Source organism: Coregonus lavaretus (assembly GCF_964263955.1).
Source record: "Coregonus lavaretus genome assembly, chromosome: 4".
Taxonomy (NCBI): domain Eukaryota; kingdom Metazoa; phylum Chordata; class Actinopteri; order Salmoniformes; family Salmonidae; genus Coregonus; species Coregonus lavaretus.
Window position 1 is genome coordinate 68411432 of NC_139991.1, and position 14215 is coordinate 68425646.

Below are 14215 nucleotides of genomic sequence, written 5' to 3' on the forward strand. Positions count from 1 at the left end.
CAGTGCACGGTCACTGCCATTTGTCTCAAGACACATTACCCTTTTCCAGTTACACAAGTCAGAAAAGGCGATGGCAAATGTATGTTAACTATCTTTGAATGTCCATCAGGTAGGTGTCAGGTAAAATATAATACATTAGCCCACCCTACTCCTGGGGAGCTACAGATTACAGGGTTTTGTTCCAACCCTGCTCTAACACATTCTACAAATCATCTGCACGCATCAGGGTCTTGAAAGTTACAGGTTTTGGGAAAAAATAACTGAGCAAAAAGACTATCGAATCGGTAAACTGTATCGGTTAATTGGGGTCCCGTGTAGCTCAGTTGGTAGAGCATGGCGTTTGCAACGCCAGGGTTGTGGGTTCGATTCCCACGGGGGCCAATATGAAATAGGTATGCACTCACTAACTGTAAGTCGCTCTGGATAAGAGCGTCTGCTAAATGACTAAAATGTTAATTCTGATATGAATCAAATATATATATTTTTGGGAATGTCATTGTCTTGCCACATGTATACACCCCTACTCAACACAATAACTCGTATGTCACACTCCCTACAGGTATATCTATCCAGTCTGGAATATAGGCATTTGTCAGCTGTTTCTGGCTACCTTCGTTTTTGTGTAGTTGTTTTGTGTCAAAATAAAGTAACATTGGGAGGAAGTCACAGATGATGGAAAATGGATATCATTGCAGGTCTGTGGGAGTGACATGAACATGAACTGATAAGCCTGTGATCTTCATGTGTGGAGTGAGATTGTAAGTCACAGCGTAGGTGACATCGAACGTGCCCTGCTTCACATTCAGAAATCCCTATCCTTTCTTACCACGCTTCGGTGCAGCTGAAAGAGGCCGGTTTCTCTGCACCTGGTTGGATAGTATCCCCAATGCTCCCCACAGCCCCTGCCAAGCCCTGACAGACATTGTGGTTTGGCTCTGATTTACTTTGTGCTAATGAGTTTGTGATGGCAAGGATTGCAGACTCCTAGATCCAGGAGATGTTTGTCACAGCGCTGCCTGTCAGCCCATGTTGCCCCTCTCTGTGGTCTCCCCCTCGTATAGAACTATTTAATCAGTTTTGTCTGGTTGTGTGGTCTTTTAACTCGTCTCACTGTCAAACTCTGCTTATTCTTTTGTAATAAATGTTTCCATCTTGACCATTTTCTCTTTCAAATGTCTACTGAGCGAACAGAGATGCCTTGAGATGATGAGGTCTTTAGAAGCAGTGTGAGTTCTTCTAGTCCCTAGGCATACTATCTGATGATTGCATTAAATAATCATGGAAGCTCATAGTAGAGTAACTCTCAAATCAAATCAAATTTTATTTGCCATGTGCGCCGAATACAACAGGTGTAGACATTACAGTGAAATGCTTACTTACAAGCCCTTAACCAACAATGCAGTTTTTTAAAAGAAAAAGTAAAATAAAATAAGTGTTAAGTAAAAAAATTAAAGCAAATAACTAAAGAGCAGCAGTAAAATAAAATAACTGTAGGGAGGCTATATACAGGGGGGTACCGGTACAGAGTCAATGTGCGGGGGCACCGGCTAGTCGAGGTAATATGTACATGTGGGTAGAGTTAAAGTGACTATGCATAAATAATAAACAGAGTAGCAGCAGCGTAAAAGAGGGGGGTGGGGGGACAGTGCAAATAGTCTGGGTAGCCATGATTAGCTGTTCAGGAGTCTCATGGCTTGGGGGTAGAAGCCTTTTGGACCTAGACTTGGCGCTCCGGTACCGCTTGCCGTGCGGTAGCAGAGAGAACAGTCTATGACTAGGGTGGCCGGAGTCTTTGACAATTTTTAGGGCCTTCCTCTGACACCGCCTGGTATAGAGGTCCTGGATGGCAGGAAGCTTGGCCCCTGTGATGTACTGGGCCGAAAGCAATACCCTCTGTAGTGCCTTGCGGTCGGAGGCCGAGCAGTTGCCATACCAGGCGGTGATGCAACCAGTCAGGATGCTCTCGATGGTGCAGCTGTATAACTTTTTGAGGATCTGAGGACCCATGCCAAATCTTTTCAGTCTCCTGAGGGGGAATAGGCTTTGTCGTGCCCTCTTCACGACTGTCTTGGTGTGTTTGGACCATGATAGTGTGTTGGTGATGTGGTCACCAAGGAACTTGAAGCTCTCGACCTGTTCCACTACAGCCCCATCGATGAGAATGGGGGCGTGCTGAGTCCTCTTCTTTTTTTTCCCCGTAGTCCACAATCATCTCCTTTGTCTTGATCACGTTGAGGGAGAGGTTGTTATCCTGGTACCACACGGCCTGGTCTCTGACCTCCTCCCTATAGGCTGTCTCATCGTTGTCGGTGATCAGGCCTACCACTGTTGTGTCGTCGGCAAACTTAATGATGGTGTTGGAGTCGTGCCTGGCCATGCAGTCATGGGTGAACAGGGAGTACAGGAGGGGACTGAGCACACACCCCTCATTACAAGTTTTACTGTGCTTTATTGGTTGAGGTAGGAGTGGATTTCATTGGGCGGAAAATGAGAACTCCCGCAAACACAGTATTACCTCTGCATGTAGTTCTTTATTGTGTCTACGTTTCGTTCAAGACGTGGTTGGAGTGGAGTTGTAGACTCGCTTTTGTGGTACAGTAGATGGACTACCACTGCAGCTACGCGGGGGATTCATTTCCCCTGGTTTTTGATTTGTTCCCTGCACAGGGACCCTGCACAGGGACCCAATGGGCAGTAACTAGAGGGCTACTGTAATGGGGCTGTATTTGATCGATAGCCAAGCCTTCAGGGCGTCCTGGTCAGATGAAAAAGCATCTGACCTTGTCGCCGTTATCACACCACAGATATGCCTCATTCTGTCGTACGGGGGTAGATTGAGGCTACCGAGAGGCAGTGCCACAAAAACAAGAATCCCACACAGCTTCCAATTGGCTCATTCATCCCCCCTTTTCTTACCCAGGTCATTGCTGTAAATGAGAATGTGTTCTCAGTCAACCTGGTAAAATAAGGGTAAAATAAAAAATAAACACGGTGCCGTTGCTGAATCTGCCATAATGTCGCACAGCTGCAGTAAGATTAGGTTTCCCCTCGCTCTACCTAGACGTTGGGAAGCCATACGGTGTGCCTTACTTGAAAAGGATTCATGGTAACCTCTGACCCTGACCACCCGTTACACTAGTATTGGTTGCTTGGTAAAACTTCCCTCGACCTGCAGCTAGACTCTAGAGTAGCCCCTTGGACATCCCTCTTGCCATAAACACACTAAACTGCTCCATTTGTCTACTGTGTCTGTCTTCTTGTCCGCTATTGTGTTTATCTGGCCTTTTCAGTTTATGACCTTTGTTTGTCTTGTTTTAAACTATTACTGTGAGAAGAATGATATCCTTTAGGATATTAATCAACATTTTTTAAAAACTCTAAACAAGCAGTGTGATGACAGATAAACGGAACGTGTGTCTTCTTAGGGTCAGAAATTGTGCTGAACCAGAGGATTTGTTCTCTCAGAGGAGAATGGAATCCAAGTTTGTGACGCTGTGGATCCTTGGGAATATGTAATGGTTCTACCCGCTGTAGAGTGTGCTGAGAGCGGCCAGTCGGCCAGGGATGACCTCAGCAGAGGTCTGCGTGTAGGACAGCAGCGTTGCTCTTGGCATCTCCTGGCAGCCCTTCTGGCAGGTCCCCCTTGATGAGTTTCGCAGGTCAGGAGAGCGCCGTTCTAGCTCCCCAGCTGGAAACTTGGTGGACACAGCAGCAGTGTCTTGTACAGTACAATACTGTTTTGCTTCTCTGATTAATTTTTTCTGTGTGGGACTGTCAGTGTCTGCAGTATACAATCTCCCTTGTTCTCCCTGATATGTCTGTGCTGAGTGCCTGTGGGCTTTGTATCTTCATGTCTACTGTATGAGGCAGTGTATCTTCACGTCTACTGTATGAGGCAGTGTATCTTCATGTCTACTGTATGAGGCAGTGTATCTTCATGTCTTCTGTATGAGGCAGCGTATCTTCACGTCTACTGTATGAGGCAGTGTATCTTCACGTCTACTGTATGAGGCAGTGTATCTTCATGTCTACTGTATGAGGCAGTGTATCTTCATGTCTACTGTATGAGGCAGTGTATCTTCATGTCTACTGTATGAGGCAGCGTATCTTCACGTCTACTGTATGAGGCAGTGTATCTTCACGTCTACTGTATGAGGCAGTGTATCTTCACGTCTACTGTATGAGGCAGTGTATCTTCACGTCTACTGTATGAGGCAGTGTATCTTCACGTCTACTGTATGAGGCAGTGTATCTTCACGTCTACTGTATGAGGCAGTGTATCTTCATGTCTACTGTATGAGGCAGTGTATCTTCATGTCTACTGTATGAGGCAGTGAAAGTGAAAACAAAGTTCCATTCTTGCATAATACCAACGATTTATTCCATATTCTCGACATATTTTGGACTTGCGCACTTAAGAGTCTCAGAGTTCGAGATGCAAGACAAATTTCTGAATACAGTTAGGCCAATAAAGTGACCCAAACCACACTGAGCTGGATTGGAGATTCTCTACTCTGGCTGTAAGGGTCAGTTGTGATGTAAGCTGTGAGGGGGATCACAAAAGTGTCGGGCAATGCAAGGTGACAGTGTCACAGCAAATTCCGGGGGTCAGCGGCTCTGCTGCCAGGAGCGGGGACATGTCTCTCTCTCTCTGACTGCTCAGGCTGGTTGCGTAACTCCTGTCAAATTCTATTGGAATGTAGAACCACTGGTCAAAGAATACTTTGCACAACAAAGCCCACGTCTCTTTTGATCAGGGGGCACAAGGGAACACTTTGAGAGGAACCAGGCTTTGGAGTGTGGGAGGCACAGTTAGTTCTGACCTCTTTCTCCTTTGTCCTATTCATGCAGTCACTCTCTTACGTAACACTGGGAAGCCACCGGGCCTCGTTATGAAAGTTCCCAGGCCACCACCTGAACTGCCAGCCTACTGCTTCAGTGACCGCTGTGCTGTCCCTGCATGTGCTAATGTACATACCGTGCTCCATCCTATAGATCACTGCTGAATGGGGAACTTGATATGTTCAATGTAAAAACGGGTGGTAGTGTCCACGTCCTCCAATGCCAGAGCCTCAAGCTCATTGGACATTGTACTCCCGTTTTCACCCTAACCAGACCTCGTTATGACATGCATATCTGAATTAGGCCCACAGAATTATACCTACGGAGGAGCGGCTTCTATGAAGGAACTTTGAATGTCTTTGAACTTCAGAGAGTTGGCTTAACTAACGTTGGACCAGAGCGAGCCCTTGATCATGACTCTCAGTTCCATTACGTTACACATAATGCTGCCTAGAGTTTGAGAGCTAGACCAGATCTAGCTAACAAGCTTGTGTGCAGAGTGGCACCAGAATTAAAATAAAAACACGTCTTACCAATGTGAACTGTGATAACTATAGTATCCTTAACTAGCATTGAAAAAGTGAATCTATTCTAATTAAAAATCTCTCCCTAATTTCGTAATCATGCTTGTAACATCAGTAGCTACCGCAGACTATGCTTTGGAGAGAGGGGCAGACACTGGAATACGTTTCTGGCTGACAAATGAGGGCTTTGCATAGGCGCTTTGTGTTTTTTTGTGGGATTGGAAAAAAATGCCCGGAACGTAAAATAACGTTATTAACTGGTTCCCATGCTTTTAAAATGACTGCTCTGTTCTGGAACCGTATAAATCACTTTTGTTCTGTTTCTGTTCCTCAATTTCTATTTTACGGTTCTGTTCCCTGAACCGGTTCCAACCCCTGCTTTTGAGGTCTTTATAAGTCCCTCCCTGTTGTGGCTGTTTGAAGAGTGAAAGAGCCTTGTGTTCAATGTTATATAATGATAATCACTCTCCACTATAAAGAGCAGGATACCCCTTTCACATTTACTATATAGAACTCCAAACCCGTCCTTTATCATTGTCCTCCTGATAAAGCCATGCCGTTGACAGGAGGAGAAAGTGCTTGTGTAAAGTCAGTCAAGGGTCCTGTATCTACAACCATCAGGACGATTGAGCAGTCTGCGGCAATGAGGAAAAAAGGTGCACACTGGTACATTTTCACATTGTGTAATCTTCTCTGTGGCAACAAGGTCACCTCTGATAGAGGCTCCTCTTTCCCCAGCCGAACGGTGCTGTTAGCTGGTGCTACATTTCTGACTGCTGTATCCCTATATTTCTCACTGCGTCACCGGGCCATGTTCGCTGCTGACTGGCGGAATTATATTACAATCGCAAAATAACTGCCATCCCAGTCACTGCAGTCCATGACGTCCTTTGTTTGTGTCTTGCTATTCATTCAGTTGATTATGTAATAATGAATGCAGCTAACCATTCATCATCGCCAGGGATGAAGGAGAGGGAGAAGGAAAAATATGACTGTTTTTGAATGCCTTTGATGTGCAGAAAGCAGCAAGTTGTCATCCGTAAAGTACTTTCAAAGTGTTTTCATAGCAAATTAGAATTGGAAAAATCTATTGTTTAGTCAAATTTAAAAGGGGTTGATACTTTTGCAAGCCTGTTAGTGTGATGACAGTGGGTTCAAGTAAAGTGTCATTGATATGTCCACTTGTGATGTGCAAATATGATGCCTGTGGTCACTTTCAGTTGGCAGTCTTTTCAATGGACTTATCCACAATCCAAATGCCATGGTCACTCCACTCATTCCACCTGCCGTAACAATCCATCATGGATTTAATCTGGATCACTTCATACACAATGTTCACTCTGAATCACTCACTCACTATATTCAATTCATAATAATAGTAGAACAACACACTTGCAGACAACGGTAACACGCATTGTGCTCACAAAGAAACTGGGGATGAAAGAGTTAACACGCATTGTGCTCACAAAGAAACTGGGGATGAAAGAGTTGAACAGAGATTGCCGCAAACGCAACATTTTACCCATTTACCTTGTAATACAATGGGTAATAGACCTATAGTCCCCTCAGAGAGAGAGTGTCTCCCCCAGGACATACAGTGAGGGGGAAAAAGTATTTGATCCCCTGCTGATTTTGTACGTTTGCCCACTGACAAAGAAATGATCAGTCTATAATTTTAATGGTAGGTTTATTTGAACAGTGAGAGACAGAATAACAACCAAAAAATCCAGAAAAATGCATGTAAAAAATGTTATAAATTGATTTGCATTTTAATGAGGGAAATAAGTATTTGACCCCCTCTCAATCAGAAAGATTTCTGGCTCCCAGGTGTCTTTTATACAGGTAACGAGCTGAGATTAGGAGCACACTCTTAAAGGGAGTGCTCCTAATCTCAGCTTGTTACCTGTATGAAAGACACCTGTCCACAGAAGCAATCAATCAATCAGATTCCAAACTCTCCACCATGGCCAAGACCAAAGAGCTCTCCAAGGATGTCAGGGACAAGATTGTAGACCTACACAAGGCTGGAATGGGTTACAAGACCATCGCCAAGCAGCTTGGTGAGAAGGTGACAACAGTTGGTGCGATTATTCGCAAATGGAAGAAACACAAAAGAACTGTCAATCTCCCTCTGCCTGGGGCTCCATGCAAGATCTCACCTCGTGGAGTTGCAATGATCATGAGAACGGTGAGGAATCAGCCCAGAACTACACGGGAGGATCTTGTCAATGATCTCAAGGCAGCTGGGACCATAGTCACCAAGAAAACAATTGGTAACACACTACTCTGTGAAGGACTGAAATCCTGCAGCGCCCGCAAGGTCCCCCTGCTCAAGAAAGCACATGTACAGGCCCGTCTGAAGTTTGCCAATGAACATCTGAATGATTCAGAGGAGAACTGGGTGAAAGTGTTGTGGTCAGATGAGACCAAAATGGAGTTCTTTGGCATCAACTCAACTCGCCGTGTTTGGAGGAGGAGGAATGCTGCCTATGACCTCAAGAACACCATCCCCACCGTCAAACATGGAGGTGGAAACATTATGCTTTGGGGGTGTTTTTCTGCTAAGGGGACAGGACAACTTCACCGCATCAAAGGGACGATGGACGGCACCATGTACCATCAAATCTTGGGTGAGAACCTCCCTCCCTCAGCCAGGGCATTGAAAATGGGTCGTGGATGGGTATTCCAGCATGACAATGACCCAAAACACACGGCCAAGGCAACAAAGGAGTGGCTCAAGAAGATGCACATTAAGGTCCTGGAGTGGCCTAGCCAGTCTCCAGACCTTAATCCCATAGAAAATCTGTGGAGGGAGCTGAAGGTTTGAGTTGCCAAACGTCAGGGTCGAAACCTTAATGACTTGGAGAAGATCTGCAAAGAGGAGTGGGACTAAATCCCTCCTGAGATGTGTGCAAACCTGGTGGCCAACTACAAGAAACGTCTGACCTCTGATTGCCAACAAGGGTTTTGCCACCAAGTACTAAGTCATGTTTTGCAGAGGGGTCAAATACTTATTTCCCTCATTAAAATGCGAATAAATTTATAACATTTTTGACATGCGTTTTTCTGGATTTTTTGTTTGTTATTCTGTCTCTCACTGTTCAAATAAACCTACCATTAAAATTATAGACTGATCATGTCTTTGTCAGTGGGCAAACGTACAAAATCAGCAGGGGATCAAATACTTTTTTCCCTCTCTGTACTGTAATGTTCTCCCAGTGTGGCCTTCTTCCCTCACTGAGCAGTTATTCTCTCCTTCCCTGTACTGCAGTGTTAAATATACACTAGGGCTATCCTCTCACCAAAGTACCTTCCTCCAGGACATCGTTTGTTTGTGTTTTCTAAAGTTGCTATTTTCACCACTGAGTCTAAAGAAAGGCAAAGCGTCCGGAAACTTCCAGGCTTTCATGGCATTTAGTTTTATGCAAAAGCAATTGGCTAGAGTGAGGGGAAGAATACGTCTCAAAGCTCGCTACCAAATTGCCTCTGATCTCCTCTGTCCAGGCTGCGAGTCAGTATCGTTAAGCATCATGCGGATCCCATTGCTAATGAAATATGGTCTTGTTTTCTGTGAAGTGGGTAAAAAAGGATAGTTCTGCTCGACACAACCCAGCACATCAAGGTCATCTGGCTCTAGTGCAGAGATAATGATCAACCAGTTTTTGGCTCTTCTGAGGGGGATTTTTGAAAATGCAGGCCTTTTTAAATATTTAAACAGGCTTTTAATGAGATGAACCTCAATTTGATATGTATCTTGGCAGAGATTTACCTTGTCTTCTCAATTAGGAACTTGATAATAAGAGATACTGGGAATTAGCTGATTAGGATGTTGAATATGTTTGCATAGGTTCTTTGTACAGTATGTGACATGTGATGTGACAATTATTCCAAATGATCCCTGCTGGGATTGAACCCACGACCTTGGCTCTTACCAACTGAGCCACTTCAGCAGTGTCTTAAAGCTATTGGTTGGCTGAGGGCAGAATGTACATGTCGCACAAGCGCTAGAGCACCTTGGTGTGATGTCACACAAACACTGGAGCACCTTGGTGTGATGTCGCACAAACACTGGAGCACCTTGGTGTGATGTCACACAAACACTGGAGCACCTTGGTGTGATGTCACACAAACACTGGAGCACCTTGGTGTGATGTCACACAAGCACTAGAGCACCTTGGTGTGATGTCACACAAGCACTAGAGCACCTTGGTGTGATGTCACACAAACACTAGAGCACCTTGGTGTGATGTCACACAAACACTAGAGCACCTTGGTGTGATGTCACACAAACACTGGAGCACCTTGGTGTGATGTCACACAAACACTGGAGCACCTTGGTGTGATGTCGCACAAACACTAGAGCACCTTGGTGTGATGTCACACAAACACTAGAGCACCTTGGTGTGATGTCGCACAAGCACTAGAGCCCCTTGGTGTGATGTCGCACAAGCACTAGAGCCCCTTGGTGTGATGTCGCACAAGCACTAGAGCACCTTGGTGTGATGTCACACAAACACTAGAGCACCTTGGTGTGATGTCACACAAACACTAGAGCACCTTGGTGTGGTATGAACAGTAACCTGTGATTGTACACCTCATCTGAATAACCCACTGCCTGTTCTGTCCCCAGCTGAGTTCCTGTGTAACTGTAGCAGCGAGGGATCTCTGGATGTGGACAACTGTGACCGCAGCACAGGGCAGTGTGTCTGCCTGTTGGGCTACATGGGGCTGCAGTGTGCTGACTGCCAGGAGGCCCACTTCAACAACGGCACCACCGGCTGCATCCCCTGTAGCTGCGACTCCTACGGTGCTCTCGGACCCCTCTGCGACAGGTGAGACTTTTCATTCATTTGTGCGTTATCAGTGTGTACCAGGTATTCCAGACAAGGCAGAATTCATTCCATAGCAGTGTCTTCTTGGTTTACGAATGACTGCCAATGTAGTGGAGGAGTCTATGGGGAAGACGTTGGGTTAGCGTGTGAAAGCTCCCCGGTTGGAACCCACCAGTTACACCCAACCCCTGAAATAGCCTGCCTTTGAAATATCTCTTTCAATATGAATATCTGCTTTATGTGAGCAGTCTGGTCTCATGGGACAACGCCTCAGATGTTTTTACAGGTATGATAACTAAAAGGTGTGTCATCTGACATCACATTGTCCTTAATGTGCTCCTGCTCTACCTGTTAGACTGGTGACTCACTCACCTGAACCCAGGGTTGTGTTCTTTAGGGCACACAACTGAAAACGTTTTGCAACGGATAGCGGAATTTAGTGTTGTTTATTGGACAAGTCCAGGTAGTCCCTCCCTATTTCAGTCCGTTTTCTTTCATTTGGTGCTTTATGAACTCCAAAGAAGAGGTCTCAACCCCAAGACATGCCCTGGTAAAGTAGAGGTTAAATAAGCGCAATGACGTCACTGCAAAGTTACGAGGCAGGGAGTTCCGTCTCTGTCTATTCACTCGTGTGAGAAAATATTCCCTCAAATATCCAAAGTTGTCTGTGCATTAATTGCGTCCCGGGGCTATTGACCTCTGTGCCTGGTTTCAACTGTAATTTTTCACCTGAAAGCCAGAAGACGCTGTGTAATTCTCTAACTCTAATTTCTCTGCAAGTCTGACACAATGGTTGGTATTTTTGAGAGTTTCATGCTTGGGGTTGTTGTGGGGTTGTTGTTTATCCAATTGGTACTGGGGAAACTGTGTACAGTGTAACTACTGAGGACTCTGATGCTGTAATTAGAGCGTAACACACCCCACCATTCTAGAGAAGACCAACAGTCCTGATGAATGAATGGTGTTCCAGTTCCATTCACTGCTTATAGAATCTCATTAATTGAATCACATACCTTTAGTATTATCCCTGGGATCCCTATTACAATCATAACCAACCCCACACAGTTTCCTGAATCTTTATACCCTCCCACAAACATGTATTTTTGTGGTGTGTGAGTGCCGGGGAGTTGGGGTGACACACCATTCATACATATAGTACATGCCTAAGTGTGTATTTCAGAGGGAGAGCGTGCAATGGATGTGTACACTCTGTACATTGATACTATACCATAATATCAGATGGTGTTCAAGCCCATGACCATACACTCTTTCAATGATCTCTGTATAGTAGCTGTTTATGTCTTCAGTTCTTGTTCCTTAATAGCCCCATTGCTGATGGACTGTCATGTGACACTTCTCTCCCAAGGTTAATGTAGCATGAAATGTAGACATGGTTAATGTAGTCATGAAAGACTAAAGCTTGAACCCTGGTCTATGACTTACTGACATCTCTAAAGATCGATCAGTAAAATAGTGCAATATTGAGTTTGTTTGGAAAGAGTGGCCATCAGCGGCAGACATCAGTCTCCCTGCTGTGCTTCCAGTGACCTTCTCCCGCTGTTATATTTATAAATGCCAGCGCATCAGTCAGCGTTTTCACGCTGCCTATTTTGTCTCTATGGATTGTGGATATAATGTGAGTTCATCTCCTGAGGATGTTCTAGGATTCCTGCTGAAATGCAACCGCAGTGCAGGTGAAACACACCCCCACACACACCGTAGCATATCCTTTTCCCTGCCCAAGCAATCTCAGGTTCTATCTCAAAGGCCTGAAAAGGGCCTGTAAAGAATAGGTTATGAGGTTGTGTCACTTTCGGAAGATGCCACTGTAGTCATGATTAGGAAAATCAATGATGGCAGTAAAGTTCAGGATTCAGTCATTCCCCGCCAAAGAAAACAGCAAGTCCCTGTGTAGCAACAGCAACTCAGAAGTAAACCGTTTTTGTAACCTTGCTGTTCTGCCAAAGTGAAAGAAGAAAAATTCTCAGCTTTCCTCAGCGGAGGACAAAGTTGGGAAACTGTTGAAATTGGTACTCTCCTACATTCCTGGCTGACCCGCCTGCACTGTAATGGAATGTCGATGAGACCAGAGAGTGGCTGAGCTGCACAGAACCATCATCACAGAACATCACTATACCACAGAACATCACTATACCACAGAGTGGAATAGTGACTGGCAACAGACCGACAGTCAAAGTGGGAAGGCAGTCAGCAGTACGTTATATAAGTACAGTGCAAGTCAAAACCTCAAAGGTTGAGGCTCAACCTTTGTGACAACGAGAATGGAAAAATATGTAGACAAAGTTCTAACATGAGACTGCATCATATTGTATCTGTATCCATCGATTGGCTGCCCCATCAGCGAGCGACTGTGTACTCTCCAGTACTACTGTACTCTCGGTTTCCCAGGGGATCCCTCCCTCACACACTCGCACTCTGTTGCTTTTGTCTATTGGCTCATCAACATATTTTTGTTGTACTAGGTAAAACTGGAGAAGAGTGTCTGCAAAAATTACTATAGCGTTTATGGTGAAGTATTCTTACTGTCCTGAAATGGTTCCTCTTTACAGTTCCGGCTTTTTTCACTGCAACTGAGAACTTCTCCTTCCAGCCCCAAGATGGGGGCAAGTTGGAGCCATCTCTAGGGACTTCAGATTGGTCAAAGGTTCATAGGGCCCTATAATCCTTATTTTTTTCTCCCAAATTGTATTTTCTCCATTTAGTTTTTCCAGGTTTCCGTTTTCCAGTCCCCCCCCCCCCCTTTTTGTTCTTTTTTTCTTCAGGTTTTCGCTCTCAAAATCACACTTTTTAAAATGGGACATCATTGTAAATAAGAATTTGTTCTTAACTGACTTGCCTAGTTAAATAAAAAAATAAAAACATCCAATTTAATAGTTTTTCTAAGTCTACAACAATGCTTAAACCACATCTGGAGACCACTTTTGGAAAAAGATTTAGATTTTTGGGTCTTGTTACCCCTTTAACTCCAGTGTGCACCTAGCAAGAGGCTGTTGGTTAGCGGTGTTTTTGTAGGGCACATATGATGGTAGAGTTTGCAAAACAAATATCCACTGGATTGATAATCATGATATCATTCTGCCAGGTAAGCATAGGCTACTTTATAGTTAACAGTTTAATTGAGAAGGTTTTTAGGAAAGCCTTTCCATCTACCAGAAGATTTTTCATTAGCATCATTGGTAACGGCTACACGAATTGGTAGCTGCTACGCGCACCACATACACAGACAGGTGGAATTCTCGTTGCCTCTTCAGAAACATGCAGGAAATACGAATCACTGATGCATTCTGTTCATGTCTTATGATCAACTTGGGCAAATGATTTAATTCTCAATATATTTAGTTGATTCACTATTAAGTTCGATACATATTTTAATATTGCTGAATTCCGTTTTGTCTGGATTCAATCCACTCTCTCCATATCTCGGATTTTGTAGGACCCTAGGCTCGGGAAAGGAGTTGGAGGATATTTCTGTTTTTCAACCAGGCAATAGTGTAGTAGGGATGAAAAAGTGCCGTGGCATCTGTCTGGATACTGTGTACCTTCTGCAACCCTTCCCCTATCTGCAGTGGGAAAAGGGGGGCTTGGAAGCCCGACTCCTGATGTACTGAGTTAATTGACATGGAATGGGAATGACCTGGGTTTGACAGAACCAATAGAAATGGAAGACCTGAAACCTGGGACGACTGCTGCAACATTCATAAAGACTAATCAACCTATATAAACAGACACTCACACAATCATGCATAAACACCATCCGTCTCTCGCTCTCACACACACACGCGCGCGCGCACACACACACACACACACACACACACACACACACACACACACACACAGACATACATACATGCCTGCAGACACACACACACACTCATAAACAGACACACACACATGCCTGCAGAGACACACACACATGCCTGCACACACAATTATCTCCTATCATTCAGATCCATCTTCCACTTTCTCTGGTTGTAAATCAAGTAAGCTTTGACACTT

The 14215-nt window shown here is 44.6% G+C and overlaps 1 protein-coding gene across 1 annotated transcript in view; it reads left to right on the forward strand.

Annotated features, from left to right (window-relative positions):
• LOC311127997 (multiple epidermal growth factor-like domains protein 9) overlaps positions 1 to 14215 on the forward strand; it is a gene marked incomplete at its 5' end in the record, with an annotated part of 93586 nt that overhangs the window by 679 nt on the left and 78692 nt on the right. The window contains one exon of the mRNA XM_084159924.1: positions 9997 to 10198. Coding sequence (XP_084016050.1) covers positions 9997 to 10198 — 202 coding nt within the window. The remainder of the gene's footprint in view (positions 1 to 9996; positions 10199 to 14215) is intronic.